Here is a 26319-nt window from a genome sequence, read left to right on the forward strand (position 1 = left end):
TCAAGAGTTCTGCTCCTTTTCACCAACACCTTTATTTCCCTTGAATACACTCTATACAAAACTCTATCACCACACCACCTCACATGCCCAAGAGCCATCTGCAACCCCTTTGCCCAAGAGCCACCTGCAACCCCATTACAAATCAGTGTCAATTATGGGATACTTAACATCAATGAGACATCTAATTGGAATGTCTCTTGACCCATTCCTGAACAGTCTCCCCTTCCTTGGAGAAAAAAAAATAATTTGGTAAATATTGGTCTCCCCCAAAAAACCAAAATTACAAGAAAACTCAAAAACACATGCAATTCCTGCGTTTTAAAAAAAAGTCACAGAAACAGGCGCCCTTCAACAATAATATCCAATAGTTTCTGTGAACTAGCCCCTCTTTTTGAACTAGCCCCTCTTTTTGTAGAACAATTGGACAATTAATAGCTACTGTCGACTCATTTAATTGTTTTTGCTATCTCCACTCTGTCCAACATCTGCTTCAAACTTGCGATGTCTCTCCTTAATCTTTTCTCATTCGCACTTTTTGCACAGTGCCCATTTTCCCCACAGTGATTTATTGTCAATGTGACACTCAATGGGTATGTTCTCCAAATCCCAAAATGTCTGTCAATATCTGAGATATATAAAAAGCCATATCCACTGTCTCTACAAGGCTTAACGTCCCAGCGGCCAAAGTGCTTTTGACCATTCTCCTTATTTCCTTTGTTTCCCCACACAAGAGGGTAACATTTACCATTGTTCCCCGAAAGGAAAATTATAAAACCTCCTACGCTGGAGACCCCATCACATAAATTTGCAGAGGACGCATCACTATAAACTAGGAGTTTCAAGTACCTAAGATCACCAAACCGGGACCCTCAAAACACACTCCTGCATGTTTAGTTTGGCCAATGCTTCATTTTCTCTCATTAGGTCTTCCACTTGAGGATCATTCATTTTTGTACTCAACTGCAAGACATCAAAACTAACGTCCGGTCTAGTCTGTCTACCTGACCAATTTAGTTGCCCAATTAAACTACGCAGTTGCTCTTTTTCTATCTTGGAAACCACTGCGCCGTTTTGTGAAACCCGACCACGACTAACTGCTATTGGGCTGCTGCTCTCCAAATAAGATTGTTGGCGTAAAGTTGCACCTAACTGAGTCTGTCCAATTCAAGTCCAATATATTTAAATGCACCGGAAGCCTGACTTCCAACCCAGAATTCTTTCCTCAAACCAGAGATTACAATAGGTTCAAAATCACTAGCCCCACCCCACAAAAAAATCATCGACATGCATCATAAAGATGCCTGGAAGATTTCCATTATAGTGCCAGTAAAACATTGCTGGATCCGCTTTCAACTGGCAACAGACTAACTTTAACAAAACTGGCCTTACCGAAAAATATCAGACTCTAGATGCATCATTTAATCCATATACACATTTGTTCAACTTCCAGAGTATCCCTTCTGTGTTTGCTGCCTCTTTAGAAGGACAGAGAAACATGTCTCTATGATGCTGATGCCCCTGCCAAAAGGCAGCTTTTATATCTATAGATTTGCACTCCCATCCCTTTGTAGCTAATAGAGCCAAGAAGATCTTTAAAATAACGTTTCCTGCTGTAGGTGAATCTACCCTTAAATCTTTATCTTTTAAGTTTTCTTCAAATTCCCTTGCAGAAAGCCTGGCCTTTGCCTTATAAGTTTCATCTGGAAGAACCTGTTCCATGCAAATCCATCTGTGGGATAGAGCTCTTTGTCCCCTATCCGGTACTTCCGTGTATACCCCAAATTCACTCCAACTATGCAGTTCTTGCTGTTTGGCATCTTTAGATAACTTTTTCATCTAATTAATTGGAAGCCACCAAAATCTCACATTCATGTGGGCTTCTATTCCTCGTAGTATTCGTAGTCTTACACATGTTCCGAGACCTTGACAAACTACGTCCCCTATCTCGCCTGGTATCTTGTTCTCTACTGCTACAGCTTGATCTTTCCCTTCTGCTGTGGGATGTCTTTTCAATAGTTCTCGACCTTTTCCTGATAACCTGTTCACTATCCGATGTACTATCTGAACTGGCACTGCGTTTCTGTGTCTTCCATTTTTGAACTTCATGTCCCCAATCCATTGTCTTGACACCCTCCCCTGAATGCTGTACATTCAACTAGTGTTTATACTTTCCAGTCGCCTTCCCTACTCTACTAATAACAGTTGCATCATTCCATTGACTAGACCCTTCAGGCAAGTATGTCACTTTTGAACCAACTTTTCGCAGTTTTCCTTTCGAAAAATGGCCTGTTCTAATTCATCGCAAGTATTGTGTTCCTCTACAGAAAGCCTGTCTAGACCAGTGAAATAATCCTCAGTTCTGTAACACGTGCGTACCAGATGACCCTGGTTCCTCATCGTACCAGATGACCCAGGTTCCTCATCATGTCTGTCTGCTCTGTCGAACTTTGAAAATTTGTAATCTGTACCCATTATCCTTGATGAATGTACCCTCATGTTGCAAAACAATTGTTTTACCATCTATGCCTATGATCTTCCCTGGGCCTTTCCATTCATTACAATTGTCTCTCTTATGGAATACTCTGTTTCCTTGCTGAAAACGGTATTTGATGGCCGTATATTATGCCTTAAAGCTCTGTGAATTCTTTCAGAGACTTCTGCTTCCAAAAAAGCTTTTCTACTGCTATGTAATGCATTTAAATGCTCAGCAAAGGCAGAGCTAATTGTAGTCCCTTCCCAAGCTGGAGGCAAGTTGTCCAAAATGGACGGAATTTTAGGAATTCTACCAAACACGAGGGACTATAGCCCCAAACCATCTGCATGGAATTCTTTGCATGCACCGCCCATGCTAAGGCTGAATTTAACTTGCAATTTGATCTATCTGCCAAAGTTTTCTGGAGCATGTAATCTATTATAGCATGGTTTCTTTCACACACCATTCCGAAATGGGCTTTCCGCAGCCGTATTCATAACTGTGATATTCACGTTTTCACACATATCCCTAAACTCATCATTGGCAAATTCCCCCCCCATTGGCTGGAAGGAATTTTGCCAGTGGGCCCATTCCCCTGTCCATTTTTCCATGATCTGATCCAGAATAACTCTCTTTTCTTTACTTCGTACAATGGTTGATTGACTAAATCTGGTTGCTAAATCTACAAAATGCAAAATAAATATATTGTTAGTTTTATCCCAGATCTTAAGATCTATGGCCACAATGTTGTTAAAATCCCTGGCCAAAAGTAGGGTTACTATCGGTCATGATGGTGTCCTTCTGTACTTCCTACAAACCTCACAGCGATCACTAACCTGTTCTATCAGCTTAGTATAGTCTTCATCCCTTACCCCTGCATCCTTTAATACATTTTTCAGCCTCCGAGGAGACAGTTGCGCAAATTGCCTATGCAGTTTTAATACAACAATCTTTTTATCAGATGAAGTCCCATTTCCAGCTAACGCATCCTTAACAACTGCACCGGAAATATTATTTGCCGGTACTGACTGTGTAAATTCTAAGTCCACCGTCTTTCCAAAAACTGTTGCTTTATCCTGTTCCATATCCAGTTTCATGTTTGCTTTCTTCATCGACGGTCTGCTCAGAAGCAAAAGTATCTCACTTAATACAATATCTGTGCTAATGAAATTATTCACTCCGGCAATATTGCAAGGGATCACCACTCTTTACAGCCACTTCAGATTATCATCCCCAAACCTGAAACTTGTGGAATTTCAAATTCCTTAACCTTGTTAAGATTTTTAGCATTCAAAGAGTCCAGGTAACATTTTAACCAGTCAATTCCACACACAGTAGATGTGCAGCCACTGTCCAATACAGTGTAATCGAAGGATTCTGCAATCAACTCGCTCATTACTGGAGTAAAACTGCTCGTTAATAGGACAATGTCTTCTTTCTGGTCACTATCTTTTTCCTCTTCCGACTCTTCCGTGTCATGTGTAGCTTCAAACACTAGTAAAAGGTGTTGGACAGTTGAAAGCATAATGGTATGGAGTGTCACACCGAAAACATTGATTTATCATACCCCGGGTATTTCTGGGGGTTCATTTTCCTATTACTATTCTCCATTTCCTATCACCTCCTCCTGTTATGTTTTAAATGGGTTTCTGTCCTCAATTTCCAGGTCCTGATCTCCTTCCATACTCTCGTAACCTGTTTGTAGCTGTACAACCTCGCCATCCTGTCAGTAGTGTATCTTCCATAGTCTGCTTTATTGCTAACTGACCCATTTGTGTCATAAGAGCCATAGGAATTGAATGTTTCCCCAGAAACATCTTTAAGGCTTCTATCATCTGACAGAATAAGGTATCATTATCTGCAAACTTAACTCCTGTCAAAACTAGGAACCTAACAATATTGGTCACTCTAGCACAGTCCAATAATGTAAATGCCAACACGGACTGTGGAAATTCCGGGCGGTGTTTGTGCAGCCTTTTGCATAGTCTACCAAGTTCCATTATATAGTCCTCAATAGAGATATCCGCTGTTTTCCAGAATCTATCAAATTCTGACCAGGCTGCAATAGAATCTTCAGACCTTCGCCTGAGTCTAACTCTTCCAATTCCAGTTCAGAAAACACTTTGCTTCGGATTTTACTCTCATAAAGGTAGAGAAAGAGCCAATGTCATACCTTGTTACCAGTGTCAGCTTCTGGCTGCTGTTGAGTAAAGAGTCATGAGTTCTGCTCCTTTTCACAAACACCTTTATTTTCCTTGAACCCACTCTATACAAAACTCGATCACTACATCACATGCCCAAGAACCACCTGCAACTCTTTACGTATCAGTGTCAATTATTGGATACTTAACATCAACAAGACATCTAATTGGAATGTCTCTCAGCCCATTCCTTAACATGGATGTGCACAAGAACACATAGATCTCTCGGAATACAAACATTTTCCAGTCTCTTACCATTTAAAAAATATTCTGCTTTTCCATTTTTGCTACCAAAGTGAATAACTTACACTTGCCCACATTAGATTCCACCCATCATATTCTTATCTGGTCACTTAACTGGTCTGCAGCACTTCCTTGCCACAGCTTACTTTCCCACCTCTATATCGTCAGTGAATTTTGCTACATTACACTACATGACAAGACAGCATAAGGGATAAATATTTCTAATTGCATAACAAATGAAAATCTAAATTACCATGTGAAGAAACATTCATACTTGGTTTCTCCAGATGGCCAGTTGCCCTTTTTTTGCCAATAGAACCAGGATATGGCAGAAGTCTGTTGGTTCTGCATTGCTAAATGTATTTAAGGTTGAGATTGATTTTTAGTTATTCAGGGAATCAGTGGATGTGGGGAGCAGGTGGGAAAGTGGAGTTGAGGCAGAAGATCAGCCATTATTGTATTGAATGGCTGAACAGGTTTGAGGGGTCAAGTGGTCACAATTTTAAGGTCATGGCAAAGACATCTGTCAAACCACCAGTTGACAAAGAGATCATGACATGGAATTTGCTGGAAAAGTGTATTCGACGACAAAACGCCAATAAGTTGAATCATTGTGTATCCTGATCCTGCAGTGGTACATGTTGAAGGATTCAGGAGAATACAGCACAGCAAGAACAATGGCCATTGGCTACGCCATTTCTAAACTGCCGATGTAAGACCAAGAGTTAAAAAGTCAAAAGATACAGCAATCTCAAGCGAGTAAAGCATAACTGTACGGATTGAAATACTTTTCCAGAGTTAAATATCCAAGGATGTACATGAGCCGAATAATCACCAATCTGTACGGAATTGCAGAAATCTAATCAGTGAGTAACCAGTCAGCTAGAATATACTGGAGATATACCTCTTTTGCTCCCAAATAGGATGACTGAATCATTATACTCAACTCGAGGTTGTCTTCTTAAAAAGACAAAGGACTTAATATTTGCAAAGGGATCAATCATCACCTTTAACTACAGGTTGACTAGTTCAGCTATCTGAATACAGAAGTCTTAATTTAGGTTTATTTTATTCCATATAATTGCCAGCAAGTACGAAACTAACTTAAGTCAGTGCCTTTTCCAATTTGTTAAAAGTTCTTCAACAAAATTTTGCAATCCTCATCATCCAACACAAATCACACTGCCACAAGTGGCAGCAGTGATCAAAGCAGCATTAATACAGCAACAAAAACAGATCAGCAGGTCTGACAGCATAATGCAGCAAGTTGGACATTGCCATTGATCTAAATGGGAAAAAACTATGAAGAGCAAAACAATGGTGAAAATATTCTTGTTTTCTCTTTTGAGCGGAGGGCAAAGCAGAGCACAAATTTTGAAGCGTAACAAGTAATGACTGGACTTACTATTGTCACAATATCCTGGAAAATGTATGTTGCAGTGGATACACTGAAATTACAGTGGATCTTTTGAACAGTATTCTCGGCCCCATCACCAAGACTCACTTCTTGGCTATTAAAAAACAGTCTGCCATGAACCAATATAGTCATTACTGTCATTGTGTCCAAATGTTCCAGCTTCAGCTTCGGAGCCTCTGCAACGGCTTCTGAGTTAGCACAAATTAGTTGAAACTACCAATGGTGATTAATTCACTCTGGGGGCATGGCTTGCTTCTAGCACAATGTTTTTAAACTGCATGAAAGATTGCCGAAATATGATTGGTGTAAAATTCAATTTGTGCTTAAAATGCTGACAAGTTGTATGCCGGTCCCACCAATATCAGGGGATTTCATGCCAAACAAAAAGAGGGAACCGCCAGGCGACACTATTTTATCATAGGAAATGAAAATCAGGTAACAACAAAAAAAGTCTGTAACATATTTATTGATGATTAATGTGCTTTCATTAGATCACCATCTAAAAATGTATAATCATGGCCATTTGGGAATAATTAATCAGGCTGTAATTTCCCCAAAGGGTGCAAATTATATCTTGAGCCACAAGAGCAAAGCAGGGGTGGTTTGGGGATGAGCCCGGAGGTTACATTAAAAAAAAACTTATCTATCTTTAGAACACCAAGTTAAAAAAATGTTCTATATTTTTTTTTTTTAAAAAGAGAGTAGGCAGGAGTATTATGGGGTTTGTGTGGGCGAATAAGACCCCGAGAGTAAGGAGAGGGTTCCTGGAACGCAGTAGGGACCGAGGAGGGTTGGCGCTGCCAAACCTGGGGAGCTACTACTGGGCAGCAAATGTGGCGATGATCTGCACGTGGGTAATGGAGGGAGAGGGGGCGGCATGGAAGAGGATGGAGCTGGCGTCCTGTAAAGGAACGAGCCTGGGGGCGTTGGTGACGGCACCGCTGCCGCTCTCGCCGACAAAGTATACCACGAGCCCGGTGGTGGCGGCAACGCTAAGGATCTGGGGCCAGTGGAGACGGCACCGGGGTGCAATGGGAGCATCGGTGTGGTCCCCGATCAGGGGTAACCACCGGTTTGTCCAGGGGAAGATGGACTGGGGGTTCCAGAGCTGGCATCGGGCGGGGATTGGAAGAATAGGGGACCTGTTCATCGACGGGACGTTTGCGAGCCTAGGGGCACTGGAGGAGAAGTTAGAGTTACCCCCGTGAAATGCCTTTAGATATATGCAGGTGAGGGCTTTTGTGAGGCGACAGGTGAGGGAATTCCCGTTGCTCCCGGCACAAGAAGTTCAAGATAGGGTGATCTCGGGTGTATGGGTCGGGGAGGGCAAGGTGTCGGAAATACACCAGGAGTTGAAAGAAGAGGGGGAAGCGCTGGTAGAAGAGTTGAAGGGTAAATGGGAGGAGGAGCTGGGGGAGGAGATCGAGGAAGGTCTGTGGGCTGATGCCCTAGGTAGGGTTAATTCCTCCTCCTCGTGTGCCAGGCTCAGCCTGATACAATTTAAGGTGGTCCACAGAGCGCACATGACGGGGGCGAGGTTGAGTAGGTTCTTTGGGGTAGAGGGCAGATGTGGAAGGTGCTCAGGGAGCCCGGCGAACCATGTCTATATGTTTTGGTCATGCCCGGCACTGGAGGGGTTCTGGAGAGGAGTGGCGGGAGCAATATCTCAAGTGGTGAAAGTCCGGGTCAAGCCAAGCTGGGGGTTAACAATATTTGGAGTAGTGGACGAACCGGGAGTGCAGGAGGCGAAAGAGGCCGGCATTCTGGCCTTTGCGTCCCTAGTAGCCCGGCGAAGGATCTTGCTAATGTGGAAGGAGGCGAAGCCCCCCAGCCTGGAGGCCTGGATAAATGATATGGCTGGGTTCATAAAGTTGGAGAGGATTAAGTTCGCCTTGAGAGGGTCTGTGCAGGGGTTCTACAGGCGGTGGCAATCGTTCCTAGACTATCTCGCGGAGCGTTAGAGGAAGGTCGGTCAGCCGCAGCAGCAACCTTGGGGAGGGGGGGGGGGGGGGCAGGGAAAGGGGGGACTGCCTGGGAGGGTGGATGAGCAAGAGATAACATGAAGGGTTGGGGAAACTGGCACGTACGGGTGAGGGCCAGTGTACAAAGCTGTGTAAATATATCATTTTGCCATGTATATATCTTGCTCTGCGCGATTTCTCGGTTTTTTTTTGTTACGAGGGGGGTGGGGGGGGGGTTATTGTTTGTAAGAGAGAAAAATTGTGTTAAAAAACTTTAATAAATATATATTTTTTAAAAAAAGTGTTCTATATTCACAACAGAAACTGGCTATATGATTTGTAGGGAAACATAATGGGAATTAAGTTGGAATATTTAAACAAATCTTCATTCATGGGTTGAGGGCAGCATAGGCTAGGCCAGCACTTATTGCCCACCCCAAATTGCCCATAAGAAGTTGGCGGTGTGCTGCCTTTTTCAACCGCTGCAGTCCACGTGTTGCAGGAACACCCAGTGCTGTAAGGGAGTTCTAGGATTGTGACCCAGTGACAGTGAAAAAACAGCAATATAGTTCCAAGTCAAGATGCCGTGCGGCTTAAAGGTGAACGTGCAGGTGGAGGTGTTCCCATGCATCTGCGGCCTTTGTCCATTTGTGTGTTGGAGGTTGCAGCTTTGAAAGATGCTGTCAAAGGAGCTTTGGCGAGCTGATGCACAGCACCTTGTAGGTGATACACACTGCTGGCACTTTACGTCAGTGGTGGAGGAAGGGAATTTTGAAGGTGGTGGATAGGGTGCCAATCAAGCGGTCTGCTTTGTCTAAGATGGTATTGAACTTTTGAGTGCTGTTGGAGCAGCCCTCATCCAGGCAAGTCAAAAGTATTCCATCATACCCCTGACTTGTGCCTTGCAGGTGGTGGACAGGCTTTGGAGAATCAGGTTACTCTCTGCAAAATCCCCAGCCTCAGATTTGCTATTGTAGCCATTATTCAGTTCAGTTTCTGATCAATGGTAACCCCCAGGATGTTGAGTGGAGGGTTCTGTGATGGTAACACCTTTGAATAGAAAGGTGAGATGGTTAGATTCGCTCTTGTTGGAGCTGACCATTGCTTGGCACTTGTGTTGTACAAATGCTATTTGTCACTCGTCAGTCCAAGCCTGAATATTGACCAGGTCTTGCTGCATTTGGAAACGGACCGCTTCAGTGTCTGACCATAGTCTTTGAACATCCCAACTTCTGATCTTAAGATGGAGAGATGAGTCAACAAAGCCACTAATAATAATCTTTATTAGTGTCACAAGTAGGCTTACATTAACACTGCAATGAAGCTACTGTGAAAATCCTCTAGTCGCCACAATACGGCGCCTGTTGGGGTACACGGAGGGAGAATTCAGAATGTCCAACTCACCCAACAAGCACGTCTTTCAGGACTTGTGGGAGGAAACCGGAGCACCCGGAGGAAACCCACGCAGACACGGGGAGAATGGTACAGCCATGCTAAATTGCCCCTTAGTGTCCAAACAAAGGTTAAGTGAGGTTAAAGGCAGAGGGTGGAGGTGTGTCCTTAAGTAGCGTGCTCTTGCCTTGGGCCGGTACAGACTCGAATGGCCTCCTTCTGCACTGTAAAATCTAGCATTCTATGTGTTCATTTGCTCCAGCTTCCTATTTCTGTACTCGCTAGCATGTGGCCCTGGGAGTAAACCTGTGATTACTGCCCATGAAGTCCAGCTTTGTTAATCTCTTTCCTAGCTCTGTCAAATCTGTTTTCAGAACCTCATCCTTTTTTCTCCTTGTGTCGTTATTACCAATGTGGACCATGAACTTTGGCTGTTGACCATTCTCCATTAAGGTGTCCTGCAGCTACATGATGCTTGCCATCCTGGAGTCAGGTCACTGTCGCAGAAATGCCTGCCTATTCCCCAAACTATTGACTCTTCCATTTTTCTTCTTCGCCTCCTGTGCAACTGAACCAGCGCTGGTGCTACAGACTTGGTTCTGGCTGCATTCCTCTAAAGAACATCAGTATCCAAAATGGAAAACGGGCTAGTGAGCAAAATAGACTTGGAACTCCGACAATACTACCCTGGTCCTCCGAGACCATCTGGCGGTTATCTATTGCCTCTTTACTTTTATTCTCTTGATCTGCAGTGCGACTGCCTCCCTGAGTGTGCTATCCACCTAGTTCTGAGTCTTGTGGCTATGTCATTGATTTCAGGCAACATTCAAATTGATCAGCAAGTTCGAAGATGACCCAAAAATTGGTGCTGTGGTAAATAGCGAGGAGGAAAGCCTTGGATTACTGGGCGATAGAGACGGGCTGATCAGATGGGCAGAACAGTGGCAAATGGAATTTAACCCTGAAAAGTGTGAGATGATGCATTTGGGGAGGATAAACAAGGAAAGGGAATACACTAGGAAGTCCAGAGGACTAGAGGGACATTGGGGTGCATGTCCAAAGATCCCCGAAAGCAGTAGATATGGTGGCTAAAAAGGCATATGGGTTACTTAGCCAAGGCATAGAATACAAGAGCAGGGAAGTTATGATGGAGCTACATAAAACGCCCGTTAAGCCACAGCTAGAGTACGGTGTGCAATTCTGGTAGCCGCACTATAGGAAGCATGTGATTGCACTAGAAAGGGAACAGAGGAGATTAATCAGGATGTTGCCTGGGCTAGAGTGTTTCAGCTATGAAGGGAGGCTGGTTAGGCTGGTGTAGTTTTCCTTAGAGCAGAGAAGGCTGAAGAGGGGAAACTTGATTGAGGTGTACAAAATTATGAAGGACATAGTCAGGGTAGATAAGAAGAAACCTTTCCCCTCAGTAGCACAGTGTTTCGCACTGTTGCTTCACAGCTCCAGGGACCGGAGTTTGATTGCTGGGCTTGGGTCACTCCCAGTGTCTGCGTGGGTTTCCCCCGGGTGCTCTGGTTTTCTCTCATTAGTCCCAAAAGACGTCGGATGAATTGGACATTCTGAATTCTCCCTCAGTGTACCCGAACAGACGTTGCGCCGGAGTGTGGCAACTAGGGGATTTTCACAGTAACTTCATTGCAGTGTTAATGTAAGTCTACTTGTGACACTAATAAAGATTATTATTATTATTAAAGAGGGGTTAATATCCAGGGGGCATAGGTTTAAGATAATGGGTAGGAGTTTTAGAGGGGATTTGAGGAAAACCTTTTCCACCCAGAGGTTGGTGGGAATCTGGAAGTCACTGCCTGAAAGGATGTTTGAGACGGGAACCATTGCAACATTTAAGAAGCATTTTGATGAGCACTTGAAACACCATAGCACACAAGGCTACGGACCAAGTGCTGGACCATGGCATTAGAATAGAGAGGTGCTTGATGGCCAGCACAGACATGATGGGCCGAAGAGCCTCTTTCTGTGCTGCATGACACCGACTATGAATTCCGAAACCTGGAGCTTAAGTTTCTACAGCTAATGATACCTCCGTGACACGAAGGCCATGGGAAGCATGCACATTCTCCCCACATTTTTTTGCAAATCTGCATATTAGAGCTAGCCAGTTAGTCTCACTCTAATGTGCAGATTCCCAAGGTACCGGAGGCTTTGGGATTCACCCTTTTCGCCTCAGAAACTTCAGGCGAGCATTGTTTAGCACCGTTCTCCATTAATAAGGACCACGTGGAACAGCACTCATGGGGGTCTCTCTGGGGATTGGAGGCCTCCTGCTGCATGCCCTTAGGGAAGGGTGGTATCCTGGCACTGTTGGTGCCACCTGGGCACCCTAGCAGTGCTAGCCTGGTGGTGTTCAGGTGGCACTGCCAGCTGGCATGGATGGTGCAGGTTAGCGATGCTGAGCTGGCATTATTTGCATGTGATCAGGCCTATGTGGGCATTGGGGGATGGGGATCCTTCCTTTGGGGGGTGAGGCGAGGAGATTGCTTTGGAGGCCTCTGAAATTGGAACGCCATTTTAGAATGAGGCTACATTTGGGAGTTCCGGAGTGCGGAGCTCCCAACTGTTCAAAACAGGGCCATGTGTGGCCCCGTTCAGGCTGCCTTTTATACAATGTGAGTCTGAAGCCATGTGTTTCCCAGCACTGTGAGTGCCGGGACACACGCGGCTAAGTGCGGTCGCTATGGGACTTTGTTCCCATTTGTGTGAATCGTGCCCTAAATCTGTTAAGATTATATATCATTGGAGTTCAGAAGAGTGAGAGGGGATCTCCTGGAAATTTATAAAATTCTAACCGGATTAGACAGCGTAGATTCAGAAAGAATGTTCCCAATGGTGGTGGAGTCCAGAATGGTGGGGAAGAGACACGACATCAGGCCTTGAATTTGATGATCAGTCATGATCATAATGAATGGCGGAACAGGTTCGAAGGGCCGAATGGCCTACAGTTTCTATTTAACTAACAGGAGGTTTCCATGCCCATGTTTGACCTGATGTCATGAGACTTCTTACGGCCCAGAGTCAATGATGAGTGCTCCCAGGGTAACTCCCTCCAGAGAAGAGACTACTGTGGCCATCTCTGGTGGCTGTGTCATGTTGGTGGCACAGGATGGTGATGGTAGTGTCTGGGACATTGTCTGCAAGGTATGATTCCGTGAGTATGATTACATCAGGCATTTCTTTACTAGTCTCTGGGACAGCATGGGGGTTATGATTGCGCTGTATTAAATGTTTGTCAGTACTCTAGGTCACAGCTCGAGTAAAGTGGTCAGTTCTGGTTGCCACACTATAGGAAGGATGTGATTGAACGAGGAAGGGTGCAGTAGAGATTCACCAGGATGTTGCCAGGGCAGGAGTGTTCCAACTATGAAGACGAGACTGGTTAGGATGGGGTTGTTCCTCTTACAGGAGAGGCTGGGGTAAAAATTGAGGTGTACAAAATTATGAAGGACTTAAGTAGGGTAGATAGTAAGACATTTTTCCCCTTAGTTGAGAGGCCAATAACCGGGGGTATAGATTTAAGGCAATAGGCAGGAGATTTGAGGAAACCTTTTTCATCCAGAGGGTGGTGGGAATCTGGAACTCTGCCTGAAAGGGTGGTAGAGGCTGGAATCCTCGCAACATGTAAGAAGTATTCAGCTGAACACTTGAAACCCCAATAGCATACAAGGCGACAGACCAAGTGCTGGAAAATGGGATTAAAGTAGAGGTGCTTGATGGCCAGCACATAGATGATGGGCCGAAGGACCTTTTTCTGTGCTGTAAAACTATGATTCTATGATGAGATCTCCTAATTCTGGCACAAGCCTAAAAGTTAGTAAAAAGAACTTTGCAGGTTTGACAGGGTTGGGTGTGCCATTGTAGTTTCCAGTGCTTAGGTTATGTCAATGCCAGGTGGTCCATGTGGTTTTATTATTCCTTTTAGAGTTCATAAAAGGAGAATGGTTTGCTAGTGCTTTTAAGAATCAATGATGTTGTTGTGGGCCTGGAGTCCCATGTAGGCCAGACCAGCTGAGGATGGCAGATTTTCTTCCCTAAAGGACATTAGTGAACCAGATGGGTTTTGTGACAATCAACAATGGTTTTGTTCTCACCATTAGACTCTAACTTTTAATTCTAGATTTATTAAATTATACCTGCTGTCATGGTGGGATTTGAACCCATGCCCCCAGAGCATTAACCCAGCGACATTAACACTGTACCACTGCCTCTCCTTCATGTTCTAAAAGATATATTAAGGACATAAGCAGACATACATACCAGGCTATCGGATAGTAAAACAGCTCATTCAAGAAGAATGCTCATGTCCAGATTTGGTGAAAAACATTATTTCAGCCAATAAAGTTGCAATAATGACAGTCTACATAAATGCTGATAAATCAACAAAGTTAATCAAAATTAATACATATATAATCACAAAACTGTAGCTTGAAAATTGAGAATTGATAAAATAAAATGCATTTCTACAGTTACAAACTCACAGCGAAACACCGCCACAGTGTGGTTCACACTAGCCCCATTTATGTATCACAGAATACTACAGTGCAGAAGAGGTCCTTCAGCACATTGAGTCTGCACTGATGCATGAAGGGCCCTGACCTGTCCACCTAATCCACTACTACACAATTTAAACATTCAAAACACTGCATGATCTGTTCTCACACTCCAACAACACCAAAATGAAATGTACTGCTGAGCAAAATAAGATTCCCGAGGAAAGACATCACTGCAATTTTATTATCTGGCCTGTAGAATTGTGGTTAGTCTTAGCTTTCGGGGGTGAGGGAGAGGAGAAGGAGGTTAAAACAAAGAGGAACGAGGCGCAAGGTAAATTAAAAAATTGAAAAATCTCATGTATCAGCAAAGCAGTAATGGCAATAAAAACAGAAAATTCTGGCAACACAGAGTAGGTCAGGCAGCATCTATGGAGAGAAACCAATTTACCGACTCAGGTCGATGATCTTGCATCTGTTTGATAAAAACGTAATTGACTCAAAACGTCAGTTCTGCTGCTCTCTCAATAGATATTGCAGAATTAGCGTTTCAGGTCAGTGACTTATCAGAACAGATGAACAGTCATCAACCTGAATCAGTCATTTGCTTTCTCTCTCCACAGATGCTGCCTGTCCTTTCAGTGTTTCCAGCATTTTCTCGTTTTAATTTTAGATCTCCAGCATCTGAAGTATTTTGTTTTTGCGTATTAAAGCAGCAATGCTCCCTTTAACTAGGCAAAGATCCTGGCCTTTTTTGTAAAAGGAAAAAGTTGCTAATTTACAGCAAAACAATTCTAAGCACTGATCCATAGTTTGTTAAAGTTTTTGTTTCCTTAGATTATGTATAAAAAGGTACACCGTAGACTCTTTCCATACTGGCTTTTAAATTTCTGCCACGAGAAGGAAGGAATCAACTAGATCCCTCGCAGGCCTTCCAACCAGTTCATAATAGCATGCACCAATAGATTCAAAAACAGTTTCTTCCGTGCTGTTACCAGAGTCCTGAATGGCCCTGGACTGAACTGATCTTTCTACGCATCTTCTCTACAGTTACAGCACTATATACCGTATACTTCACCCACTGTCTATGTATTTTCATTTATTGTTTGTTCTACATTTTCTTGTATGGAGCAACCTTCCTGGACTGTACACAGAACAATACTTTTCACTGCACTTTGGTACACGTGACAATGAATCTAAATCTAGCAGAGACAGGAACATGTCAAGAGTTGGTTAGAAAAATTCAGGCGGAACATTTATACCAAAGTATAACTGGCTTTCTAATATTTTCCAAACTGAGTCCTCAGTATTCCCAATCACAGCAAGATAATCTAATTTCCACACATTAGTAACTCCAATTGACATCAAAGATTAGTATACAGATTGAAAAATATCTTACAAACACAAAGTGGCAAATATTCCGAATAACTGTTCATAAGCAATGGTACCCAGGTCGCTGTCCGTGTGGAGTTGGCACATTCTACCCGCGTTTGCTTGGGTCTCACCCACACAACACAAAGATGTGAATGCTAGGTGGATTGGCAATGCTAAATTCCCCCTTAATTGGAAAAAAAATAATTTAGTACTCAAATTTATTTAAAAAAATAAAAATAAGGCATTGGTAATGGGTTGAAGAGTTCTGGAAAACAGGCAGGTCGGTGGAGTTGAGGCCATGATATGATCAGCCATGATCGATGTGGCGGCACGGTAGCACAGTGGTTAGGACTGTTGCTTCAAATCTCCAGGGTCCCAGGTTCGATTCCTGCTTGAGTCACTGTTTGTGTGGAGTCTGCGTGTTCTCCGTGTGTCTGCGTGGGTTTCCTCCAGGTGCTCCGGTTTCCTCCCACAAGTCTGTTGGGTAATTTGGATATTCTGAATTCTCCCTCCGTGTACCCGAACAGGCGCCAAAAGCGACTAGGGGCTTTTTACAGTAACTTCATTGCCGTGTTAATGTAAGCCTACTTGTGACAATAAAAATTAGGGCCAAATGGCCTAATTCTGCTCCTATATCTTATGAACCAGGTAGTTGGCTACCTTGCAAAAGAAAAGGCAAAACTCATTTGCATCAGAAGTGAATCACATCAATCCTCCTCTTGCACTACCTTTTTGGAATAAATGTTTGCAAACACTTGGGAGGAAAACATTTAATTTTATGACATTCTAGCAAACATTGTTCAACAATTTAAAGGAAGCTAAATTATATTTGAAACAATTGGCTGTGCAATGTACGTTTGGGGGTGAAATATCAAGTTTATTGAAATTAACATGAACATACATCCACAGGGTCAGTGTTTAGCCTAACCTCGGTTGTTGGCAAGATTCTAGAATCCATTGGTTTTTTTTAAAAAATATATATTTATTAAAGTTTTTTAACAAAACAATTTTTTCCCCTTACAAACAATACAGTCCCCCTCCCCCCGTAACAAAATAACACAAAATCGCCCTAAGCAAGATATATACATGGTATGATATATTTACAGAGCTTTATACACTGGCTCTCGCCCGTTCGTGCCAGTTCCCCCCAACCTCCATGTTATCCCCCACTCGTCCGTCCCCTCAAGCAATCTCTCGTCCCCCCCCCCCCCCCAAGGGTTGCTGCTGCTGCTGACCGACCTTCCTCTAACGCTCCGCGAGATAGTCTAGGAACGGTTGCCACCGCCTGTAGAACCCCTGCGCAGACCCCCTTAAAGCAAATTTAATCCTTTCCAACTTTATGAACCCAGCCATGTCATTTGTCCAGGCCTCCACGCTAAGGGGCTTCGCCTCCTTCCACATTAGCAAGATCCTTTGCCGGGCTACCAGGGACGCAAAGGCCAGAATGCCGGCCTCTTTCGCCTCCTGCAGTCCCGGCTCGTCCACTACTCCAAATATTGCTAGCCCCCAGCTTGGCTTGACCTGGACTTTCACCACCTGAGATATTGCTCCCGCCACTCCTCTCCAGAACACCTCCAGTGCCGGGCATGACCAAAACATATGGACATGGTTCGCCGGACTCCCTGAACACCTTCCACATCTGTCCTCTACCCCAAAGAACCTACTCAACCTCGCCCCCGTCAAGTGCGCTCTGTGAACCACCTTAAATTGTATCAGGCTGAGCCTGGCAGATGAGGAGGAGGAATTGACCCTACACCCAGGGCATCAGCCCACAAACCTTCCTCGATCTCCTCCCCCAGCTCCTCCTCCCATTTACCCTTCAACTTTTCTTAGAATCCATCATTAAGGATGAGATTTCTAAATTCTTGAAAGCGCAGGGTCGGATTAGGACAAGTCAGCATGGATTTAGTAAGGGGAGGTCGTGCCTGACAAACCTGTTAGAGTTCTTTGAACAGATAACAAATAGGTTAGACCAAGGAGAGCCAATGGATGTTATCTATCTTGACTTCCAAAAGGCCTTTGATAAGGTGCCTCACGGGAGACTGCTGAGTAAAATAAGGGCCCATGGTATTCGAGGCAAGGTACTAACATGGATCGACGATTGGTTGTCAGGCAGAAGGCAGAGAGTTGTGATAAAAGGTTCTTTTTCGGAATGGCAACCGGTGACGAGTGGTGTCCCGCAGGGTTCATGTTGGGGCCACAGCTGTTCTCTTTATATATTAACGATCTAGATGACGGGACTGGGGGCATTCTGGCTAAGTTTGCCGATGATACAAAGATAGGTGGAGGGGCAGGTAGTATTGAGGAGGTGGGGAGGCTGCAGAAAGATTTAGACAGCTTAGGAGAGTGGTCCAAGAAATGGCTGATGAAATTCAACGTGGGCAAGTGCGAGGTCTTGCACTTTCAAAGAACGAATAGAGGCATGGATTATTTTCTAAACGGTGACAAAATTCATAATGCTGAAGTGCAAAGGGACTTGGGAGTCCTAGTCCAGGATCCTCTAAAGGTAAACTTGCAGGTTGAGTCCGTAATTCAGAAAGCAAATGCAATGTTGTCATTTATCTCAAGAGGCTTGGAATATAAAAGCAGGGATGTACTTCGGAAGCTTTATAAAGCACTAGTTAGGCCCCATTTAGAATACTGTGAGCAATTTTGGGCCCCACACCTCAAGAAGGACATACTGGCACTGGAGCGGGTCCAGCGGAGATTCACACGGATGATCCCAGGAATGGTAGGCCTAACATATGATGAACGTCTGAGGATCCTGGGATTATATTCATTGGAGTTTAGGAGGTTGAGGGGAGATCTAATAGAAACTTACAAGATAATGAATGGCTTAGATAGGGTGGACGTAGGGAAGTTGTTTCCATTAGCAGGGGAGACTAGGACCCAGAGGCACAGCCTTAGAATAAAAGGGAGTCACTTTAGAACAGAGATGAGGAGAAATTTCTTCAGCCAGAGAGTGGTGGGTCTGTGGAATTCATTGCCACAGAGGGCGGTGGAGGCCAGGACGTTGAGTGTCTTTAAGACAGAAGTTGATAAATTCTTGATTTCTCGAGGAATAAAGGGCTATGGAGAGAGAGCGGGTAAATGGAGTTGAAATCAAGTCCACTCCACCATTCAATCATGGCTGATGGGCCGAATGGCCTTACTTCCACTCCTATGTCTTATGGTCTTATGAATGGGAACGAGAAACAAAAATACTGAGAATAAGGGTCAATTGTTACTTTTCAATAACTACACTAGCCGAGACCTACTAAATCAGTACAAGTAGAAGATTTAATCTAGGCCCCTTTTGTGTGCATAACATCCATCATGAGAAAATAAAAATTGGGGGGAAACATTTGGCATTTTTTACATTAATTCCCATCTCCATTTACTCTCTCAACAGGTCATTTAGTGAAAGTTCTCTTCTATTAACTGGGCCCTTCTGACTGAAGGCTAGGTGTAAAATCTGCTGGATTTTACATCTGAAATCATTACTTAATTTGAGTCCACAGTTCTGGTACATTCCCACTTTAAATACAGCAAATTTTCCACTTTGCTACAACATTGATAAACATCAGGTTTATTATCCATTGCATGTTAGTATTTACATTCGATCCCATAAGATTGTTTATACTCTCCACTCCATGCGGATATAAAAGCTGCATTATTTTGAAGATGTGCATTTTTAGAAGGAACAATTCTGTAACAGATCATACCCATCCGAAACCACACCGACCCTCAGTGATCAATATCGTGAATATTTTAATGTAAAGAGGCTTCAAAAGGGCTGATCCCCAACCAATGTCAGTGTTTTTCGCATTTATTTTTACTTGGAATTCAAGGCGTTTTCCCCCTTTTGATTTCCAGCTAAGTCTTTATCTCAATAATTGTCACAAGATGAAAAAGCACGCGTAGGTCCACCCAACCACTGAGAACGACACGTACAAAGACGTTCTTCCCCAAAATTAAGGCAAAGAACAGACGCGCAACGAAGCAGTTCTCAGAATAAGCACGATTGCAGCCTGTGCACGGGCGAAACTCAAAAAGATACAAGAAACGCACAGAATGCATCAATTCAGCACTGGAACACACTTCCGTAATTTGGATACAGTGTATCTGCGAGCTCTGCGCTACACTCTTTCACTCACTGTATCAATTCAACTATCGATACTCTTTGGTATAATTCTTCAGTAAGAGAAGGATCAAAACACGTAAACGCAGTTCCTACCTGAAGGCATTGTCTACCTTCGAACCTTTGGGAGAAATTAAGCCATTCCGCTTATTAAAGAGTTTCTGAAATAAAGTCGGTGGCATTTTGTTTCCTATGGGTGAGAATTGGAGTTCAAGTCACCACCCCATCGAGCTTCACTGTCATATGACTGAGACTGGCTCAGTGCCGCGGCTTCAGGGAAACTCCGAACGATTTATTTCATTGGCCCTCTGTCCACAGACCTGCTCTGTACCAGAAGTACTTATTGGCTGCTTCGTGTCGTGAAACCACATGCTTGGTGTTTTTTTTTCAATGTTTTGGTTTTTTGAGGGGAGTGTACAATGTGTGCAAGGAGCTGATCTTCCCGTCTCACAGTACATACTATTCAACCTCTTAGCAGCATCATTAACGACTCATATGAAAGCATGCACGAGGAATACAGCAATTATTCCAGTGTACTGTTTTCGAACTGCAAAAAAATGATCAAAACGCTATTTTAAACGCATTCATTTCACAGAGATGATGGGATTGGTTATGTGCCGCTTTGTGTGAAGTTTTATCACGAAATGGGGCTGGCGCTGGGAGAAGCACTGCGGCAGCAATTTTCAAAATTAACCAGAGGAAACATTTCAACTTATAGAATTTTACAACACTGAAGGATAAGACCCAAAGCTAACAGTTATTCACTTTATCACCTTTCCATATAGTTTATAAAAATTAAAAACATTTAACTAAGAATATAATAATCTTTATTCTCACAAGTAGGCTTACATTAACAATGCAATGAAGTTACTGTGAATAATCACCTTTTTGAAAGTTATTTTGTGTTCACTGCTGTTTTTCACGAGTTGTTTTAGGTTCTAACAATTCTCTGTATTCTTTTCACGATCTTAAAATTGACCTCCTCCAGTTACTAATGTATACAAAATACCCCTCATGAAACCTGGCATTAAAAAGGAAAGAAACTGGACGGACCACCTGTCTTCGACCTAGGCACTGGAATGACATAATCATACTGACAGAATCATACCCCACAGGTAACACCCCAGTCACCACTATCACCATTTCTGGGTATGTCCTGCACCACCATACAACAGGCACAATGGTATACAGTCAGGAGGGAGTTGCCCTGGGAGTCCTCAACATCAACTCTGGATTCCATGAAGCTTCGTGGTTTCAGGTCAAACATGGGCAAGGAAACCACCTGCTGACCACCACATACTATCTGCCATTAGCTGATGAATTAGAGCTCCTCCATGTTGAACACCACTTGGAGGAAACACTGAGGGGGGCAAGGGCACAGAATGTATTCTGGATGGGGGACTTCAATGTCCATCACCAAGAGTGGCTGGGCAGTACCACCACAGATTGAGCAGGCCGGGTCCTAAAGGACATAACTACTCGACTGGGTCTGCGACAGGTGATGAGGAAAGCAACAAGAGGGAAAAACATACGCGACCTCATCGTCATCAACCTGCCTGCTGTAAATGCATCTGTCCAGAATAGTATTGGTAGGTGTAATAAGTCCACAGAGGCAGAAGTCCCTTCACTACAATTCCTTTTATTTGCAAATCCAACAGCCGAACAGCCAGGTGCATTCAGCTTGCTGTCTACACAGGGAACACAGAGGATCTGCCACTCCCTGTTATATACAGGGAAAGGGGTTCCCTGACTGGGCCACTAATCAGGGAACTTGTATTCTAATTGGCCAATCTCAAAGGCCTAAGTCATTACACCCCTCCTCCCCAACGTCCGAGGAGATCCGGTGGTCCTCGTGACTCACGGGTCTCCTGCTTTGTTTCTGCGCTGGGTCCAAATCCTCCACTTCGGCCTCCGGCCTAAGGGAGGTAGAATGGCTAAGCGCCCATCTTTTCCGATGAGAGCGCCTGAGGGGCGGTTCGCCCCATCATCTGGCGGCAAGGGGACATCTGCCGTGTCATCCATGGTGTCCATATCCGAGTCCGATGTCCTCACCAGTGGTGCCGGAGGGGCGTGAATAGTTTGTCGGTGAGGACTCTCCATGGTCCTTGGTATGCTGGTCTGAGTCAGCTCCGGGGGTGGAAACAAAACCTGGTCCAGGTATTTCTTTATTACATGTTTTCCCACACGTATCTCATACGACACAGGTCCTGTCCTGGCCTTGACCGTTCTTGCTAACCATGTGGGGCCATTTGCATAATTTCTGACCCATACCTTTTGACCTGTGTTGAACTACCTTTCTCAGCCAGTGTTGTCAATGCCCCTGCATTGGGCCTCTTGGTGTCGTTCTACTATTCCACCTGATATACCTTCAATTCACTGAGAGGCAGAGAGAGCTAGTGATTATTAGGCTTTATTAGTCATGAACTTCCCTAGCCAGAGTCGGTTGTACAGATGAATGCCGCCCACAGGCGGCCGGTCTATATATGGCCTCGGTGAGGGCGGAGCCAGAGGCGGAGCCTACCGGGGTTACAGTACAGTACGTGGAAGCAGCTCGTATTACCACTTCCAGGTCATAGGTTACAGTATCATGCATGCATTAGGTGAATGCATTCACCACATTCACCCCGTTAAAAAATCAAGTCCAGTGGGGGTGCCGTGGGGTTATTACATATTCAGTCTATCTGGAGGCCGAATCGTTCTCTTTGACCTCCTCAGCTCTGGCGGTGCGGCGGGCATGGTTGTTGCAGATGGTGACTCCAGGGGCGTTGTGTCTGCAGCTTGAGCCTCAGTCCGGTGTGTTGGAGGCGTTTGGGGTGTGGGGGTAGGCAGGGGGGTGATGGGTGGCGGCAGTGGCGGCGCGGGACAATGCAGGAGACCCAGGGGAGCTGGGGGTGGCGGCGGGCAGCGGGGCGCGTTGGTAGGGGAACCACCTGGCGCCAGGTCCCGTAGGGAGACCGTATCTTGCCGTCCGTCCTGGTGCACGATGTAGGCATACTGGGGGTTGGCATGGAGCAGCTGGACCCTCTTGACCAGGGGGTCAGTCTTACGGCTCCTCATGTGCCTCCGGAGAAGAACTGGTCCCGGAGTTGTCAGCCAAGATGGAAGCGAGACCCCGGAGATGGACTTCCTGGGGAAGATAAACAAACGATCGTGAGGGGTCTCGTTCGTGGCTGTGCAGAGGAGTGATCTGATGGAGTGGAGGGTGTCGGGGATGACCTCCTGCTAGCGGGGGATCGGGAGACTTCTAAACCTGAGGGTAGGAAGAATGGCCTTCCATACCGTCGCGTTCTCATTGTCCACCTGCCTGTTTCCCTGTGGGTTATAGCTCGTAGACCTGTTCGAGGCGATGCCTTTGTTGAGCAGGTACTGACGTAGCTCATCGCTCATGAACGATGTGCCCCGCTCGCTGTGGACGTAGGCAGGGAAACCGAACGTGAAGATGCTGTGCAGTGTCTTTATTACAGTGGCTGAGGTCATGTCGGGGCAAGGGACAGCGAAGGGGAAGCGGGAGTACTCATCGATGACGGTGAGGAAGTATATATTACGGTAGGTGGAGGGGAGGGGCCCTTTGAAGACAATGCTTAGGCGCTCAAAGGGCCGGGAAGCCTTTACCAGGCGGGCCTTGTCTGGCCGGTAGAAGTGCGGTTTGCACTCTGCGCAGACTTGGCAGTCCCTGGTCATTGCCTTGACCTCCTTGGTGGAGAAGGGCAGATTGCGGGCCTGATGCACGTTCAATTACACAAAGACGAGAGTTGAATACAACTGAGGCTTTATTGCTCTAAGATGTGTGGCCTCCGATAGCAGCTGGCGAAATGGCTGCTGCACGGAGGACACACATATTTATACTCCGCCTACTGGGCGGAGCAGCAGGCAGGGACTACCGTCGTATCTCTAGTGCAGGTCCTACCATACATCACCTAATATAGGTGCAACAGTGGTTCACCACATTCACCCCCTGTTAAAATTGAGTCCGGCGGGGGTGGTGGAGAATTATATACAACAACTGAACTTTACATGTACAATTTTTGTGAGAAAAAAATGTCTTTTGAAGTCCAATGGACCAGTTAGAGATTCAACCGGTCGGGGGCCTTGATGTGCCGCTGGGAGCGACGCACTGGTGGCAGCGATGCCGATTTTGGTCTGGTCTTCGGTGACTCCGGGAGCATGCCAAAATCCTCTTCATACTCAGGCATGGGCAGGGGGAAGACGGATGGTCCTGGGGGGGGTTGCTGCTGGGAGCGCCGGGGGAGGGGAGGGTGGCGCCGGGCCGGAGGGGGGTGTGTGTGGGGAACCTGTTGGTGCCAGGTCCCTGAGGGAGACAGTATCCTGGCGGCCGTCGGGGTATGCCACGTAGGCATACTGGGGGTTCGCATGGAGCAACTGCACCCTCTCCACCAACGGGTCCGCCTTGTGGATTCGGACGTGCCTACGGAGAAGGACCACACTGAGAAAATACGTGTTATGGTCGGTGGAGGGGAGGAGCCCTTTGAAATCCATGCTCAAAGGGGCGGGAGGCCTTCACCAGGCGCGCACGGTCCGGCTGGTAGAAGTGTGGTATGCACTCCGCACAGACCTGGCAGTCCCTGGTGATTGTCCGTACTTCCTTGACGGAGTAGGGCAGATTGTGGGCCTTTATAAAATGGTACAACCGTGTGACTCCCGGGTGACAAAGGCTGTCGTGCAGGGCCCAGAGTCGGTCTACTTGTGCGCTGGCACATGTACCGTGGGATAGGGCGCCTGGGGGCTCGTTGAGCTTGCCGGGGCGATACAAAATCTCGTAATTGTAGGTGGAGAGCTCGATCCTCCACCTCAAGATCTTATCATTCTTGATCTTGCCCCGCTGTGTGTTATTGAACATGAAGGCTACCAACCGTTGGTCTGAGGAGAGTGAATCTCCTGCTGGCCAGGTAATGCCGCCAATGCCGCACAAAGAGCGTGTTCGTCTTCTGGGCGTAATTTTCTTTGAGTAGCATCATGGCTTCGGCGTAATTTGGCGCGTCCTGGATCAGCGGAAAGACGTTGGAGCTTAACCTTGAGTACAGTATCTGTATTTTCTGAGCCTCCGGAACAGGGCTTGGTGCCGAGTTGATGTATGCCTCGAAACAAGCTAGCCAGTGCTGAAAGTCCTTTTTGGCGTTGCTTGATTGCGGGTCCAGCTGTAGGTAATCCGGCTTGGTTTGGAGGTCCATTTTCTGAAAATCTTAGAGCAATAAATTGATGCACGATCAATTGCACAAAGACAAGAGTTGAATCCAACTGAGGCTTTATTGCTCTAAGATGTGTAGGCTCCCACAGCAGCTGGTGAAATGGCTGCTGCACGGAGGACACACATACTTATACTCCGCCTACTGGGCGGAGCCAGCAGGCAGGGACTACCATCGTACCTGTAGTACAGGTCCTACCATACATCACCTAATATAGGTGCAACAGTGGTTTACCACAGGGCCTTAATGAAGTGGGTAAGCCGGGTGACCCCCGGGTGACAGAGGTCATTGTGGATAGCCCGAAGTCGGTCATCTTGCGCACTGGCGCATGTGCCGCGGGACAGGGCATCTGGGGGCTCGTGGAGTGTCCTAGAGAAGAATGCTACTGGCCTGCCCGCCTGGTTGAGTGTGGTGGCCAGTGCGACGTCTGACGCATCGCTCTCTACCTGAAAGGGGATCGACTCGTCCACCACGTGCATTGCGGCCTTGGAGATGTCGGCCTTGATGCGGCTGAAGGCCGAGCGGGCCTCATCCGTCACGGGAAAACTGGTGGTTTGAATAAGTGTGCGGAATTTGTCTGCATAGTTGGGGACCCACTGGGCGTAGTATGAGAACAGCCCCAGGCATCGTTTAGGGCCTTGAGGCTGTGGGGAGGGAGGAGTTCTGTGAGGGGGCACATACGGTCGGAGTAGGTTCCTAGGACTCCGTTCCCCACGACGTAACCGAGGATGGCCAGTCAGGTAGTGCGGAAGATGCACTTTTCTTTGTTGTATGTAAGGTTGAGGGATTGGGCGACCTGGAGGAGCCTCAGAAGGTTGGCGTCATGGTCCTGCTGATCATGGCCGCAGATGGTCACATTGTCCAAGTACGGGTATGTAGCCCGCAAACAGTACTGGTCCACCATTCGGTCCATCGTTCTCTGAAAGACCAAGACCCCGTTAGTGACGCCGAAGGGGACTCTGAGGAAGTGGAAGAGTCGGCCGGCTGCTTCAAAGGCAGTGTAGTGGCGCTCTTCCGGGCGGATTGGGAGCTGGTGGTAGGCCGACTTCAGATCGACCGTTGAGAACACACGGTACTGCGCGATCTGGTTGAACATCTCCGCTATGCGGGGGAGGGGGTACGCATACAGTTGTGTGAACCGGTTAATTGTCTGGTTGTAGTCCATAACCATCCGATTCTTTTCCCCGGTCCGGGCGACCACTACTTGTGCGCTCCAGGGGCTGTTGCTGGCCTCGATGATCCCTTCACTCAACAGTCGCTGGACCTCCGACTTGATAAACGTCATGTCTAGCGAACTGTACCGCCTGCTCCTGGTGGCGATGGGCTTACAGTCAGGAGTGAGGTTCGCAAAGAGTGAAGGGGGGTGGAGACCTTGAGGGTCATGAGGCTGCACACCGTGAGGGGGGCAAGGGTCCAC

At 45.9% G+C, this 26319-nt stretch overlaps 1 protein-coding gene across 2 annotated transcripts in view; it reads right to left on the bottom strand.

Moving 5' to 3' along the window:
• Positions 1–19950, bottom strand: part of fnip1 (folliculin interacting protein 1) — a 195368-nt gene extending 175418 nt beyond the window's left edge. For both annotated transcript variants that reach the window (XM_072512468.1, XM_072512466.1), the window contains exon 1: positions 19795–19950. In XM_072512468.1, the coding sequence (XP_072368569.1) occupies positions 19795–19880 (86 nt within the window). In that variant the 5' untranslated portion in view covers positions 19881–19950. The remainder of the gene's footprint in view (positions 1–19794) is intronic.
• Between the last annotated feature and the right edge of the window lie 6369 nt (positions 19951–26319).

Source organism: Scyliorhinus torazame, chromosome 7, assembly GCF_047496885.1.
Source record: "Scyliorhinus torazame isolate Kashiwa2021f chromosome 7, sScyTor2.1, whole genome shotgun sequence".
In the NCBI taxonomy this organism is placed as follows: domain Eukaryota; kingdom Metazoa; phylum Chordata; class Chondrichthyes; order Carcharhiniformes; family Scyliorhinidae; genus Scyliorhinus; species Scyliorhinus torazame.